This window comes from Mesoplodon densirostris, chromosome 17 (genome assembly GCF_025265405.1).
Source record: "Mesoplodon densirostris isolate mMesDen1 chromosome 17, mMesDen1 primary haplotype, whole genome shotgun sequence".
Classification (NCBI taxonomy): Eukaryota; Metazoa; Chordata; class Mammalia; order Artiodactyla; family Ziphiidae; genus Mesoplodon; species Mesoplodon densirostris.
In genome coordinates this window covers 1,126,897-1,140,709 of record NC_082677.1, presented here as the reverse complement: position 1 = coordinate 1,140,709, position 13,813 = coordinate 1,126,897, and the positions used below count along the sequence as shown (strand labels likewise).

At 45.7% G+C, this 13,813-nt stretch overlaps 1 protein-coding gene across 3 annotated transcripts in view; it reads left to right on the top strand.

Moving 5' to 3' along the window:
- The window catches only part of LATS2 (large tumor suppressor kinase 2), a 48,893-nt gene extending 42,397 nt beyond the window's left edge, over positions 1-6,496 (top strand). For all 3 annotated transcript variants that reach the window (XM_060080314.1, XM_060080312.1, XM_060080313.1), the window contains exons 7-8: positions 976-1,082; positions 4,292-6,496. In XM_060080314.1, coding sequence (XP_059936297.1) covers positions 976-1,082; positions 4,292-4,789 — 605 coding nt within the window. In that variant the 3' untranslated portion in view covers positions 4,790-6,496. The remainder of the gene's footprint in view (positions 1-975; positions 1,083-4,291) is intronic.
- The last annotated feature ends 7,317 nt before the right edge of the window (positions 6,497-13,813 follow it).

Genomic DNA, 13,813 nt, shown 5'->3' with positions numbered 1-13,813 from the left:
CCAGTCACTGGAGCCAGGACCCTCGGTCCTCGCCCGTGTTCTCTGTGAGCTGTGTGACCCAGCGCGGGTTACTAGCCTCTCACCGCCTCACGTGTAACAGCAGTGCCTTGAGAGGTTAGAGTATTAACCTCCCTGCCCAGTAAAGCTCTCCCCCTCCCCCTCCTTTCAAAGAGGGAGGGGTGGGTGCTGGCCTGCGGGGCAGGACAGCCGTCTCCCCCAACCCCCGGTTCGCAGCAGCCCAGCGGAGCCTCCGGGGCCAGACGGGAAGGGGCTGCAGGTGACACTTAGCAAGAATTCGGTGACAGCAGACGGGAGCGGGGCTCGGACTGGGACGGGGGACAAAATCAAAGATCAGCCTGCTCCGCAGCCTCCACGAGGCCTCCCGGCCCGAGCCCCAGGCCGCCGCAGCCCTGCGGGGGGGCCTGGCTCCCTCGGTGCCCCCAAGGGGCGCGACAGGTGGCAGCCGTTCCCTTTGCCAGTTTCCTCCCCCCGGTTCTCCCAAAACCTCCCCAGGAAGCCTCCCCGGGAAGCCTCATCACTGGTCTCACCTGACCTCAGATCACAGAATTTCTGCTTTTTACTTTCTACGATTTTAACTTGCGTCTGTTCGTGTTCTTTAAGAACCTAAAATTCTGGTTACTGTTGTTACTAACAATAACAGTAATCTTTTAAAATTAAAAAGCCTTTTATTACAAGAGCATCCTGTGTTTATCACAGACTAACGGTGGAAAATAAGAAAATGCTCGTGACCACGCTTCTCCCACGTGGAGACCGTGGACGCCCCGGCAGCGTTTTTCTCGTGGACTCTTCTAAGCCCCGCATGCGGGGGGCGGTGACGTCATGCGCGCGCCGCCGGGTGGGGCGGTGACGTCACCTGTGCGCCGCCTGGAGCTTCCCCGCCGACGTGAGCCGGTTCTCTCGGGGTGTGTGAGGAGGACGTGTGCCGGGTGGGAGCTGAGTGACGCTGTCTTTCAGGATACACCCAGCTCTGCGACTGGTGGAGTGTTGGCGTGATTCTCTTCGAGATGCTGGTGGGGCAGCCGCCCTTCCTGGCGCCGACTCCCACGGAGACGCAGCTGAAGGTAACGGGGCACGTGGTTTTCTGATGAACCCAGGAGGCTTAGGCCAACATTTGACCTTTTATTCCGAATAGTGTCGGGACGTCAGTTGTATGTCATGGGATGTTTTCAAGTATTCTTGTTATTACCTATTAATTTTTTATCTGGGTAAGTAGAGGCACAGGGTCAGAGCTGAGTTGTGATGTGCGCGTGAACCAGAACCATGGTCGCCTGCCGATGTGGTGCTTCCAGGTGAGAACTAGGAGTGGGCGAAGCACCGAGGCCGCGGGTCTGGGCCCAGCGGCAGGTGCCCCGTGCAGCAACCAACACGGCTTTGTGACTGTGCCCGAGGAAATCGGTTTGATACTTGGATGTTCTGTCATTACCGTTGGCCAATTATAAGTTATGTGTCAGGCTAGTTGTGCGCATTTCTGATATTCATTTCAAGTAATTAAAAAATTACTCCGTCAAGTAATAACTCAGTACTAAAGAATTCGTTTTAGAATGGTAGCCATTTACTCTCTGAAATGAATGACTTGATTACTTAAAGACTAAATAGAGAACCTGATGAAACCTTTGGAATTTCTCAGAACACTGCCTTTACACATGTTCACTGACAGTTCTAGGATGTATTCACATACCCCGGAGTCCACGGTGGACCCGAAATTAATAACCTCTTAATTAGAAAAACCCTAAATTAAGGCTTGGTTTCTTTACAGTAACAGTGAAATTGGAATTTGGCATTATCTATATCCTAATTGAATTGCTGAACTAGTTACTAATTTGCATGATAATAACCCAATTTTTAAAATTGTGATGAAGTTTACCATTTTAACTACTTTTAACTGTACAATTCAGTGGCGTTAAGTACATTCACAGTGTTATGCAACAGTCACCGCTGCCTGTTTCAAGACATTTTCACCATCCCAAGCAGGAGCTTAACTCCATTCCTCCCTCTCCTCTGTCCCTGTAACAGCTCTTGTATCAATACTCTCTGTCTCTATGAAGTTGCCTGTTCTAGGGACCTCATATAAGTGGAATCATACGGTATTTATCCTTCTGTGTCTGGCTTATTTCATTCAGCATAATGTCTTCAAGGTTCATCCATGTTGGAGCCTGTGTCAGAATTTCCTTCTTTTTTAAGGCTGAATGATACTACATTGTATGTAATATTGAGTAATACTCCATTGTGTGTAAATAACATTCCATTTTTTTAATCCATCATCTGGCAACGGACGTTTGGGTTGTTTCCACCTTTCGGCTCTTGTGAGTAGTGCTGCTGTGAACATAAGTATGTGTACAAGTATCTGTTTGGTCCCTGCTTTCAATTCCTTTGGGTATGTACCCAGGAGTGGAATTGCTGGGTCCTACGATCATTCTATGTTGAAACTTTCTGAGGAACCTCCATACTGTTTCCATAGTGGCTGCACCATTTTACATTCCCACCCGCAGTGTACAGAGGCTCCTGTTTCTCCATATCCTTGCCAACACTTAATTTCCTTTTGTTTTTTTTTTAAATAGTAGTTATTATAGGGGGTGTGAGGTGGTATCTCATTGTGATTTTGATTTGCATTTCCCTAAGGTTCAGTGATGTTGAACCTCTTTTCATGTGTTTCCTGGTCATTTGTAGATCTTCTTTGGAGAAACGTCTATTCAAGTCCTTTGCCCTTTTTTAATTTGGTTCTTTGGGTTTTTTTTGTTGAGTTGTCGTTCTTTATATAGTCTGGATATTAATTCCTTGTCAGCTATATGCTTTGCAAATACACTCTCCCATTCCATGGTTTGTCTTTTCACTCTGTCCATAGTGTCCTTTGATGCACAAAAGTTTTAAATTTTGACTAAGTCTGTTTATGTATTTGTTTTGTTTTATTGCCCGTGCTTTTGGTATCATATCCAAGAAATCATTGCCAAACCAAACATCGTGAACGTTTTCCTTTATGTTTTCTTCTGTGAGTTGTATAACTTCGGCTCTACTGAAACAACAACTCATTTTCAAGCCAGCCCTTGCACCGCCTGCCCCCGTTGCCACTCCTGGTTATACTGGCCTTGCTTTATCCTGACTCCAGGTGTAAACAAGAAGTCCCTTAGGCTTCCTCCTCACAGCAGACAGGTCTCTGTGAGCGTCCTGATGGCTGATGTGTGTGGTTGAGCACCACCAGATGGGGGTGGCTTCCTCGCCCTGTGCCTCAGGCCGTGGGCTCCTCCTGAAACCACACTGACCATTTGTAGCTGCTCAGATCCTCCTACGTCTGTTCTGTTCTCCCATCGTGAAATTGTCAAGATCTTTTTAAATTAAAAAAAGTTATTTTCATTGAAGTATAGTTGATTTACAATATTGTGTTAGTTTCAGGTGTACAGCAAAGTGATTCAGATATATATTATTTTCAGATTCTTTTCCATTATAGGTTCTTACCAGATACTGAATATAATTCCCGGTGCTATCCAGTCGGTCCTTGTTATCTATTTTATATATATTGAATAGTAGTGTGTATCTGTTAATCCCAAACTCCTAATTTGTCTCTCCTTCCCTCCCTCTCCCCTTTGGTAACCATAACTTTGTTTTCTATGTGTATGAGTCTGTTTCTGTTTTTTAAATAAGTTCATTTGTATCATGTTTTAGATTCCACATATAAGCGATATCATATGGTATTTGTCTTTCTCTGTCTGACTTCACTTATTATGATAATCTCTAGGTTCATTTATGTTGCTGCAAATGACATTATTTCATTTTTCATGGCTGAGTAGGATTCCATTGTACATATGTACCACATCTTTATCTATTCATCTGTTGATGGACATTTTGCTTCCATGTCTTGGCTATTGTAAACAGTGCTGCTGTGAGCATAGGGGTGCATGTATCTTTTTGAATTATAGTTTTGTCTGGATATATGCCCAAGAGTGGGATTGCTGGATCATATAGTAGCTCTATTTTTAGTTTTCTGAGGAACCTTCATACTCTTCTCCATAGTGGCTGTATCAGTTTACATTCCCACCAACACTGTAGGAGGGTTCCCTTTTCTCCACACCCTCTTCAGCATTTATCATTTGTAGACTCTGATGATGGCCATTCTGACCATTGTGAGGGGGTGTACTGCATTGTGGTTTTGATTTGCATTTCCCTGATGATTAGCAATGTTAAGAAATGATCACGTTCTTTAACACCCTGTCCCGGGACGGCCCTCATCGGCCTCGAGGTTGAGGAGGAAGGAACACCGGGTGTATTGTCCCTGCAGGTGATTAACTGGGAGAGCACGCTGCACATCCCCGCGCAGGTGGAGCTGAGCCCCGAGGCCCGGGACCTCATCGCCAAGCTCTGCTGCTCGGCTGAGCACCGGCTGGGCCGCAACGGGGCCGACGACCTGAAGGCCCACCCGTTCCTGGGCGCCATCGACTTCTCCAGCGACATCCGGAGGCAGCCTGCCCCCTACGTGCCCACGATCAGCCACCCCATGGACACGTCCAACTTCGACCCAGTGGACGAGGAGGGCCCCTGGCAGGACGGCAGCGAGGACAGCTCCAAGGCCTGGGACGCGCTGGGCCCCCCGGGCAGCCGGCACCCCGAGCACGCCTTCTATGAGTTCACCTTCCGGAGGTTCTTCGACGACAACGGCTACCCGTTCCGGTGCCCCAAGCCTGCGGTGGCCGAGGCCGGGCCTGCGGCTGAGCAGCCAGCGGCGGGGGGCCCAGCCCCAGGGGCACAGGCCGGGGGCTGCCAGCCCGTGTACGTGTAGACCCTGGGGGACCGGGGGGTCAGCCCTTCAGGTCAGTCGGCCCATTGCCCCTTGAAAGTCTGGTCTGCACCCAAAACCAAAGCAGAAAAGCTTCTGAAAGAGGACTCGCCTCTGACGTCTTCTCCACATTCTGGTTGATGGCGGGGCGGGTGTCAACGTGGCCTGGAATTGGCTTTTGAGGACCTTCACTGCATTAAAACAATATTTTTTAAAATTAGTACAGTTTAGAAAGAGCACTTATTTTGTTTATAGCCATTTTTCTTACTAAATTATAGGGATTAATTTTGACAAATCATGCTGCTGTTATTTTCTACGTTTGTATTTTATCCACAGCACTTATTCACATTTAGGGAAAGACGTAAAGATTGAAGAACATGTGATAAGAAATCTCTGTGCAATAATGTTAAAAAAAAAAGATAACACTGTTCTGATGTTACTGATACCATTTTATTCACACAGTGGTTTTTGTTTTATATTTTTCCCACATTTCAAAATTGTGATATATGTTAAAAGCTGCTTTTGTTTTGTTCTGTTTGCTTTTTGCATATTATAGTATAATAGGAAGTGTGAGCAGGTGATCACGCGGGTGTGACTTCAGATGCCAAGTGTGGAGAGATCGCTGCATGAACAGGGTTTTTCTATTAAAGCGTGACCGTGTCTTGCCATTCACAGCGGGTTCTGTGAATACGTTTTGAGTGAGTAATTCTGGACAGTGTGCTGATGCCGTGTCGTCCTGTGGTGACTTCCTCGCTGTGACTGCACCCCTCCTCTCTCGTTGAGGAAATGCACGTGTGCCTGAGAGCTGATGTGACTGTATGTGTCGTGGGTGTGATTGGATTCTTTGGGGGGCAAAGACGTTTGTCCTGCACTACACTTGTGTACATCAAAAGGGATTCTCTTAGCTCTGCCAAAAAAATGTAAGTTAGTCGTGGACCTCTGTCTGCTTCGCGAGTCAGGATGCTGTCCTGGTGGTACAGCCGCCACGGGTAGCCGGAGCCCCGCCCGGCAGGCGCCCCGCGGAAGGGCAGGGATCTTGGGGTTCTCTCACTGGAGGCAGCCTGCCCCCTACGTGCCCACGATCAGCACGTGTGCTTTCTAGTGTGCTTTGAAGGATCCATCTTAACTTGGTTTTAGAAGCACATTTTTTAATCTTTGTGAAACAGCAAAGTGATGTTGAAAAAGAAAAGATATTTAAGCCATACATATTTTCTTAGGAGTGTAAATGTATATATAACTACATAGATAAACAAAATATTCCTATTTCAAATTAGTATGATTCCTATTTAAAGTGATTTATATTTGAATAAAACGTTAAATTCTTTTTTTGCTTTTTAAAAACCTGATGCATCCTATTTTTCATTATGTTATTCCATGTATTTTTCCTTGAGGTTTTTAGCATAATGTATCCATTAGTTAGTGTATCTCTAGGCAGCACACTTACGCGTCTGTCGATGGCCAAACTGAAGAAGAAGACGCCTGTGCACTGGTTTACATGTGTGAGTGGCAGGTTCTGGGTCTGCTGTGCTGCGTCGTGACTGTCAGCGTTTCTCTAGTTTCGCAGTAACGCCGTGTTGTTATTTACGCTCTGACAGACGTCATGTGGTAGGTTCTTTCTCAGGAACTCAATTTAACTATTATTTATTGATATATCATTGCCTTTGAAAAGCTTCTACTGGCACAATTGATTATTAAAGTTTTGAGTCCAAATCCACGGGTGTCACGCGTCATTGGCATTTGTAAGTTCTTGCTTGTGTCACGTGTTGCGACTCCCCCAGGCTTTCCTGTGATTCACGCACAGCCAGGGCTGACATCGGGAGGGGGAGGGGGAGGAGCCCCCCCAGAGGAGATCGGGTTTCAGGTCAGCACACGGTCCAAGTAGGGGTGCAGTGGTGTGACCAGCTTCTCTTCGTGAAGGTGGTGACAAGTATACGGCATTAGATTGTCGAGCGGGTTAAGTGGGGTGTCAGGTAAATCGTGAGTGGGAGCTGATTCCCCTGCTCGGGACAGTCACACGGACAGGACAAGGTTCACGCCTCACCTTTGCTTTAAGATGGTTGATGGTAGTAAGAAATACAGAAAATATCGTTTGTTTTACTCTGAGTTGGTCTTTTGAAAGGTGCAGTGACGTGGTCCCCACTGGGCACTCGCAACTGCACCAGGACAGGGAGGGGCCCCCCTTACTGCCGGCCCCCGCTTTCCTCTTAGGCTGCCACGTTGGGGAGGCATCGGCAGCCAACGGGCGTGGAGGTCCCAGCGTCCTGCCCTAGCAGGAGTTCTGGCACGTCACCCCAGCAGGACGCCGCGGGCTCTGCTGGCAAGGCCGGGGGCAGGGTTTTCTGGTCTGACTGGCTGTACTGGAGCAGTTACTGCCCGTCTGTCTGCCCGTCTCCTCTGGGACGGGGGGTCGGGCTGTCGCTGGGACCCGGCTTGCTGGCACTTGAAGGTTGCTGGCCTCAGCTCCAAGCCTGGAACCGAAAAGAAACCCCGGAGCACTTAGCGCCGCGTCGTTCCTCGGGCCCCGAGGCCCAGCTCCGCTGCCGCCGCCTCCCCACCTCTCAGCGTCTTCCGTTCCGCCTGCCGTGTCCAGGAGTTTGAGTTGTTCTTGGTGGGAGGCGTAGGAAAAATCTGCTGCACCTTCCTGTAGGTGGAAGTGGGTTTCGGTTTCAATTTCAGTTTTGAGTAACGAAGGCTCACAACTCACCTCCTCAGTCACGCCAGCCGCGTTTCGCAAGCTTGTCGCCGTGCGTGGTCAGCGGCCCACGCTGGGTAGCACGGGTCTGCGCAGAGTCCTCTGGCTGTGCGTTAGTCCTTGCGCTGGCATCTGGCAGAATCGGGGGACTAGCGGAGCGGTTGGCCTTCATCTCTTTCTCATGTGTCATTCCCTCCTGGGTAGTGGAGAGACCACCCTTCCTCGGCAGCGGGTCAGCTGACCTGACCACCCCCAGTGTCCAGCCTTCTGCTCTGCAGCAGCATCGCGCCCTCTGCCTTTCCTGCTTGTCCGCCGCTCGACCCTCCTAAAATCACCAGCTTCCTGCCTTTTCTAAGCCGATGATTGGTGTCTCCAAAAGGATCAGAGTAGCTTATGGATCCAGGACCCGGGTACAGACATGAAGCCCGCCTCCCTGCCCCTGCAGTGGGAGCTCGGAGTCTTAACCACTGGACCGCCTGGGAAGGCCCCAAATTATATTATTTTTAGAAAAAGAGTCTCTGTCCATGTCTCGCCATTTCCTGCTTCCCAAACACAGCCTCTCCCATGTCTTCTATGTCATTTTTCTGGCATTTTCACCAATAGGCTCTTAATGATATTTCTTGATTTACTTATTGTAAAATTTTCTACCAATGACACATGGTAATTCTCTTATAGGCCTTCCTCAACCTCTGTTTCCTAGTGTAAGTTCTCTCACAACTTTTAGTTAAATCAGTTATCAACGTAAATATTATTAAGACTATGTTGGGGAATTCCCTGGCAGTCCAGTGGTTAGGACTTTCACTGCCGTGGTCCCGGGTTCAATCCCTGGTTGGGAAAATAAGATCCCATAAGCCTCGAAGTGTGGCCAAAAACAAAACCCAAAAAAACAAAAAACAAAAGACTGCTAGGTTGTCTTTGAGCCAAATAGTGTATTCTGATTATGTTTCCTTCTCATACAAAAAAATTTTCCTCTTGGACTTAGTAATTACCTTGGTTTTTCATTTACTTGGTTTTCGTTGAAAGCACAGGCGTTTTGTCCATCCTTCCTTCCTTCCCTCTTTCCTCCCCTCCCTCTCTCCCTCCCTCCCGAGTTGCTGCCATGGATCTGTCAAATCCCAGACTGTTTTCCAGGAGCACAAGTGCTTTGTCCACCTTATCCTGCAGTCTGGACCACCTGCCCTTCAAGCCTGACAAACAGCTGTCATCTTGGGAATGCTCTTTGTCACTTTCGTATGTTGGATCCCATTTTGCCAAATGCCGTATCTTCCTTTTCCTCAGTTTACACCTGGAAAAAAGTTGGGGTTCTTGCTTGTCCAAAAATGTCCCTTTTCTACTTTATTGAAACTATAAATAAATCTAAGATTCTAGGATGAAATTCACACAGCATTTTGGAGGCATTAGTCCTCTGTTTCCCAGGTTCACAGTCTTGTTGAGTACCCTTTCTCTCTAGAAGCTTCTAGAATCATCTCTGTCTACCCTGTGGTCTACACTTCATGGCGATATTCCTCCATTGGTTTCATTTATTGTCCTGAACACTGAGGCTTCAACCTAGACATGTGTGCCCTTTGGCTCTGGGGAATTTTCTTGCATTATTTTTTTAAAATATTTATTTATTTATTTATTTATTTTGGCTACACTGGGTCTTAGTTGCAGCATGCATGGAGGGTCTAGTTCACCGACCAGGGATTGAACCTGGGCCCCCTGTATTGGGAGTGCCGAGTCTTACCCACTGGACCACCAGGGAAGCCCCTTCTTGCATTATTTTGAACTTTATTCTCTCCAAAGATTCTCCAACTCCTCAGCTGATTCTTTGATTTCTTATATTTATTTCCTGTCATCCATGTCTTTTTTATTCCACTTTCTGGAAGATTTCATTGACTTCATCTTACAGATTTCATATTAAATTTTGGGGGCGAAGGTATTCTCTTTTTAATTCCCAAGAGCTCATTCTTGTTCTCCAATCAGTCTGTCCTGGTTTTATGTCTTCAGTATTTGTGTTTGTTACCCCTCTTATCATTTCAAGGGTTTTTAATTCTGCTTCCAAATTGTCTGTATTTCCTCTGGGCTCCTTTGTATTATGTTTTTGCTGCTTGTTCTTTGTTTTACTCTTTCTCCAAATTCATGTTGGAGGCTTTCCTTAAATGACTCTGACCGACTTTTTTTTTTTTAAATAACTTGAATGAAAAAAAAAAATAATAAAAATAAATAAATAAATAACTTTAATGAGATATAATTCACATAAGTACAAAAATTCACCCACTTAAGGTATATCATTCAACAGTTTTTAGTATATTCACAGACTTGCAGAAACATCACCACAATCAACTTGAGAACATTTTTATCACTCAAGAAAGGCCCGGTTCCCTTCGGCCTTAACTCCCATTGTTCATGAGCATCACAAGTGCACTCCTCAGACAACCACTGATCTATCCTCTGTCTCTACGGGTTTGCCTCTACTGGACATTTCATATAGATGAAATCATACAGTAAGTGGCCTTTGGTGACTGGCTTCTTTCACTTAGCATCATACTTTAAAGGTTCACCCATGTGGTAGCACTGTCAGTATGTCATTCCTTTTTATTGTCAAATAGTATTGCATTGTGTAGATTTATCCCATTTTATTTCTGCTATTTATCCAGCAGTTAGTGAACGTTAGAGTTATTTCTGCCTTTCGGCTATTGTGCATAGTACTGCTCTGAGCGTTCATATGCAAGTGTTTGTGTGGACATACTTTATTTCTCTTGGGTGTAAGCCCAGCAGTGGCTTTACTGGGTCAAATGGCAACGCTAGGAACCTTCTGAGGTGGTGCCAGACTGTTTCCAGAACAAGTGCACCATCTTACATTCTCTCCAGCAATGTATGATGACTCTAATTTTTCCACATCCTCACCAATTTCATTTTTTCTTTGTGGTGTTCTTTGATGCCCCCCCCCCATTTTCTATTTTGCTGAGGTCCAACTTATCTATTTTTTTCTCTCGTTGTTTTTGCTTTGGGTGTCCTATCAGAGAAGACTTTGCTTAACCCAAGGCCATGAAAATTTACTCCTGTATTTTCTCCCAAGACTTTTATAGTTTAACCCTTCATTTAGGTCTGTGATCCATTTTTAGTTTATTTTTGTGCAGTGAGATGAGGGGTGTGATTTCACTAGTGTGCGCATGAGTACCAAGGAGTCCCAGAACCATTTCTTGAAAAGACTAACCATTCTTTCCCCGTTGCATTGACTTGGCACTCTTGCCAAAAATCAACTGACCCTGAAGTTTTGAAGGTCTGCCTCTGGACTGCCCATTATGTGTACTTGACCTAGCATCCGTCCTTACCGTCCATTCTCCTGTAAAGGCTCAGCACTGACCACTGACTGGAAGCCCCTCCGGGGGTCAGGGAGTGTGCTTTGGTGGCTGTGAGCCTGAGGTCTTTTTGTGTTTGCAGGGAGGGCATGCCTGCTGGTGCCTGCTGGTGGTCACACACCCAGGTACGGGCCTTCCCTGTGCACCCCCTCCCCCTCCCTCGAGAGCCCTGCCCCGCTGCTTCCACTTGGCCATGTGCTGCGTCTCCGGAAGGATCTTCCACGGTGTGGAAGGAAGCCTCCTTGCAGCTTGACGGCTACCTGAAAATGGTCCCTGGTTACTCGGCATCTGGCCCTGCCGGCGTGTCTGTGATCCTTAGATGGACCACTGCGGGCCCTCTTCACTCAGTGCCTTGTTCCCGTGCCTTCTGTTTGCACTGAGAGCTCTGTCTGTTTCCCTGGGACCAGAGGGGACCAGCTCCTCCTGCTGCTCTGCACCTCACCCTCTGTCACAGTGTGTTGTACGGGCCCAGCTGGCTACGGATCAGGCCTCTGGAGGTATCTGCATCCTCCCACTTCCCTGACACCATTGACATGACAGGAGAGAGATTTTGTAAATTAACACAACTTATTTTTCAGAGCAAAATGGAGCAGAAGTACAGAGAGTTCCTGTCCACCCCGTCCCCAGACACACAGCTTCCCCCCACCGTCAGCATCCCCCACAAGGTGGTAGCTTTGTTACAGTCAGAGAACTCACACTGACACGCCATCATCTCCCAGAGTCCACAGTGTGCATTAGGGGGTCACTCTTGGTGTCGTACTTGCTATGGTTTGGACAAATGTACAATGACGTGTATCCACCTTAGAGTCTCACATGGAGGAGGTTTTGCCCTACAAGCCCTCTGTGCTCCACCTATTCATCCCTCCCTCATGTAACTCCTGGAAACCACTGATGTTTTTTTACTGTCTCCATAGTTTTGGCTTTTCCACAACTATGGAATCACACAGTCTGTAACCTTCTCAAATTGGCTTCTTTCACTTAGTCATATGCACTTAATGTTCCTCCAGGTCTTTTCATGGCTGACAGCTCATTCCTTTTTAGCACTGAATTATATTCCATTTTCTGGATGGACCACAGTTTATTCATTCACCCACTGAAGGACATGTTATTTGCTACCCAGTTTTGGCAATTATGACTAAAACTTTTATAAACATCCAGGTGCAGATTTTTTTGTGGACATATTTTGACTCATTGGGGTAAGTACTAAGGAGTGCAGTTGCTAGATTGTATGGTGGGAGTGTGTTTAGTTTTGTAAGAAACTGCCAAACTACCTGCCACAGTGGCTCTTCCATTTTGCACTCCCACCAGCAGTGAATGAGAGTTCTGTTGCTCCACATCCTTGTCAGCTTTTGGTGTTGTCAGGGTTTGGGATTTTGGCCATTCTAATAGGTGTGTAGTGTGGGTCGTTTGAATTTGCTTGCATTCCCCTGATGATATGTGATGCTGAATGTGTTTCTGTGTGCTTTCTTGCTATCTGTACCCCTTCTTTGGTGAGGTTTCTGTTGAGATCTTTTGCCTATTTTTTGACAGGTTGTTTGTTTTCTTACTGCTGAATTTTAAGAGTTCTTTGTATATTCTGAATAACAGTACTTTATCAGATGTGTCGTTTGCAAATATTTTCTCCCAGTTTGTGGTTTATCATCTCATTCTCTTGACAGTGTCTTTCACAGAGAAGTTTTAAATTTTAATGAAGCTCAGATAATCAATTCTTCCTTTCATGGATTGTGCGTTTGGTGTTGTATCTAAAATGTCATCGTGGGTACTTCCCTGTCGGTCCACAGGTTAAGGCTGTGCTTCTAATGCAGGGGACGTGGGTTTGATCCCTGGTCGGGGAACTAAGATCCCACATGCCGTGCGGCTCAGCCAAAAAAAAAAGTCACTGTCATACCCAAGATCATCTAGGTTTTCTCCTATGTTATGCTCCAGGAGCTTTATAGTTTTCTGTTTTACATTGAGGACCATGATTTTTGGTGAAAATAGTTTTTGTGAAGGGTGTAAGGTATGTGTGTCTAGATTCACTTTTTTGCATGAGGATGTCCAAGTGTTCAGGGACCATTTGTTGAAAAGACAATCTTTGCCTTTTCTCCTTTGTCAAAGATCAGTTGACTATATTTATGTTTGTTTATTTGAATGTTGATCCAGCCTTTCTTACATGGGATAAATCACACTTGGTTGTGGTGTATAATTCTTTTTATACATTATTGGATTTGATTTGCTAATATTTGTTGAGGATCTTGCATCTATGTTCATGAGCGATATCGGTCTGTACTTTTCTTGTAACATCTTTGTCTGGTTTGGGTATTAGAGTAATGCTGGCCTTACAGAATAAGTTATATTCCCTTGGCTTCTATCTTCTGGAAGAGATTATAGAGAATTGGTATGATTTCTTCTTTAGTGTTTGGTAGAATTCACCGGTGAACCCATGTGGGCCTGGTGCTTTCTGTTTTGGAAGGTTATTCATTATTGGTGTAATTTCCTTAGTAGATACAGGCCTATTCAGATTATCTGTTTCTTCTTTTTCTTCTTCTTGTTTGTTTGGTTTTTTTTTTATCTATTTCTTCTTGTGTGAGTTTTGGCAGCTATTGTGTTTCAAAGAACTGGTCCATTTTATCTAGGTTGTCAGATTTACCCTTTTAATGCTCATGTGCTGGTGATAATCCCCTCCTGCATTTCTGATATTAGCAATTTGTGTTTTCTCTCTTTTTTTGTTAATAAGTCTGGCTAGAAGCTTATTGATTTTATTGATCTTTTCAGTGAACTGGCTTTTGGTTTTATTCATTTTTCTCTTCTGATTTCCTATTTTCAATGTCAGTGGTTTCTGCTCTCTTAAGTCTTTATCATTTACTTTCTTCTGCTTACTTTGTATTTAATTGCTCTTTTTCTAGTTTCCTAAGGTGAAAGTTTAGTTTATTGATTTTATATTCTTCTTCTTTTCTCATATACGCATTCAATACTATAAATTTCCCTCTTGTCACTGCTTCTGCCACATTC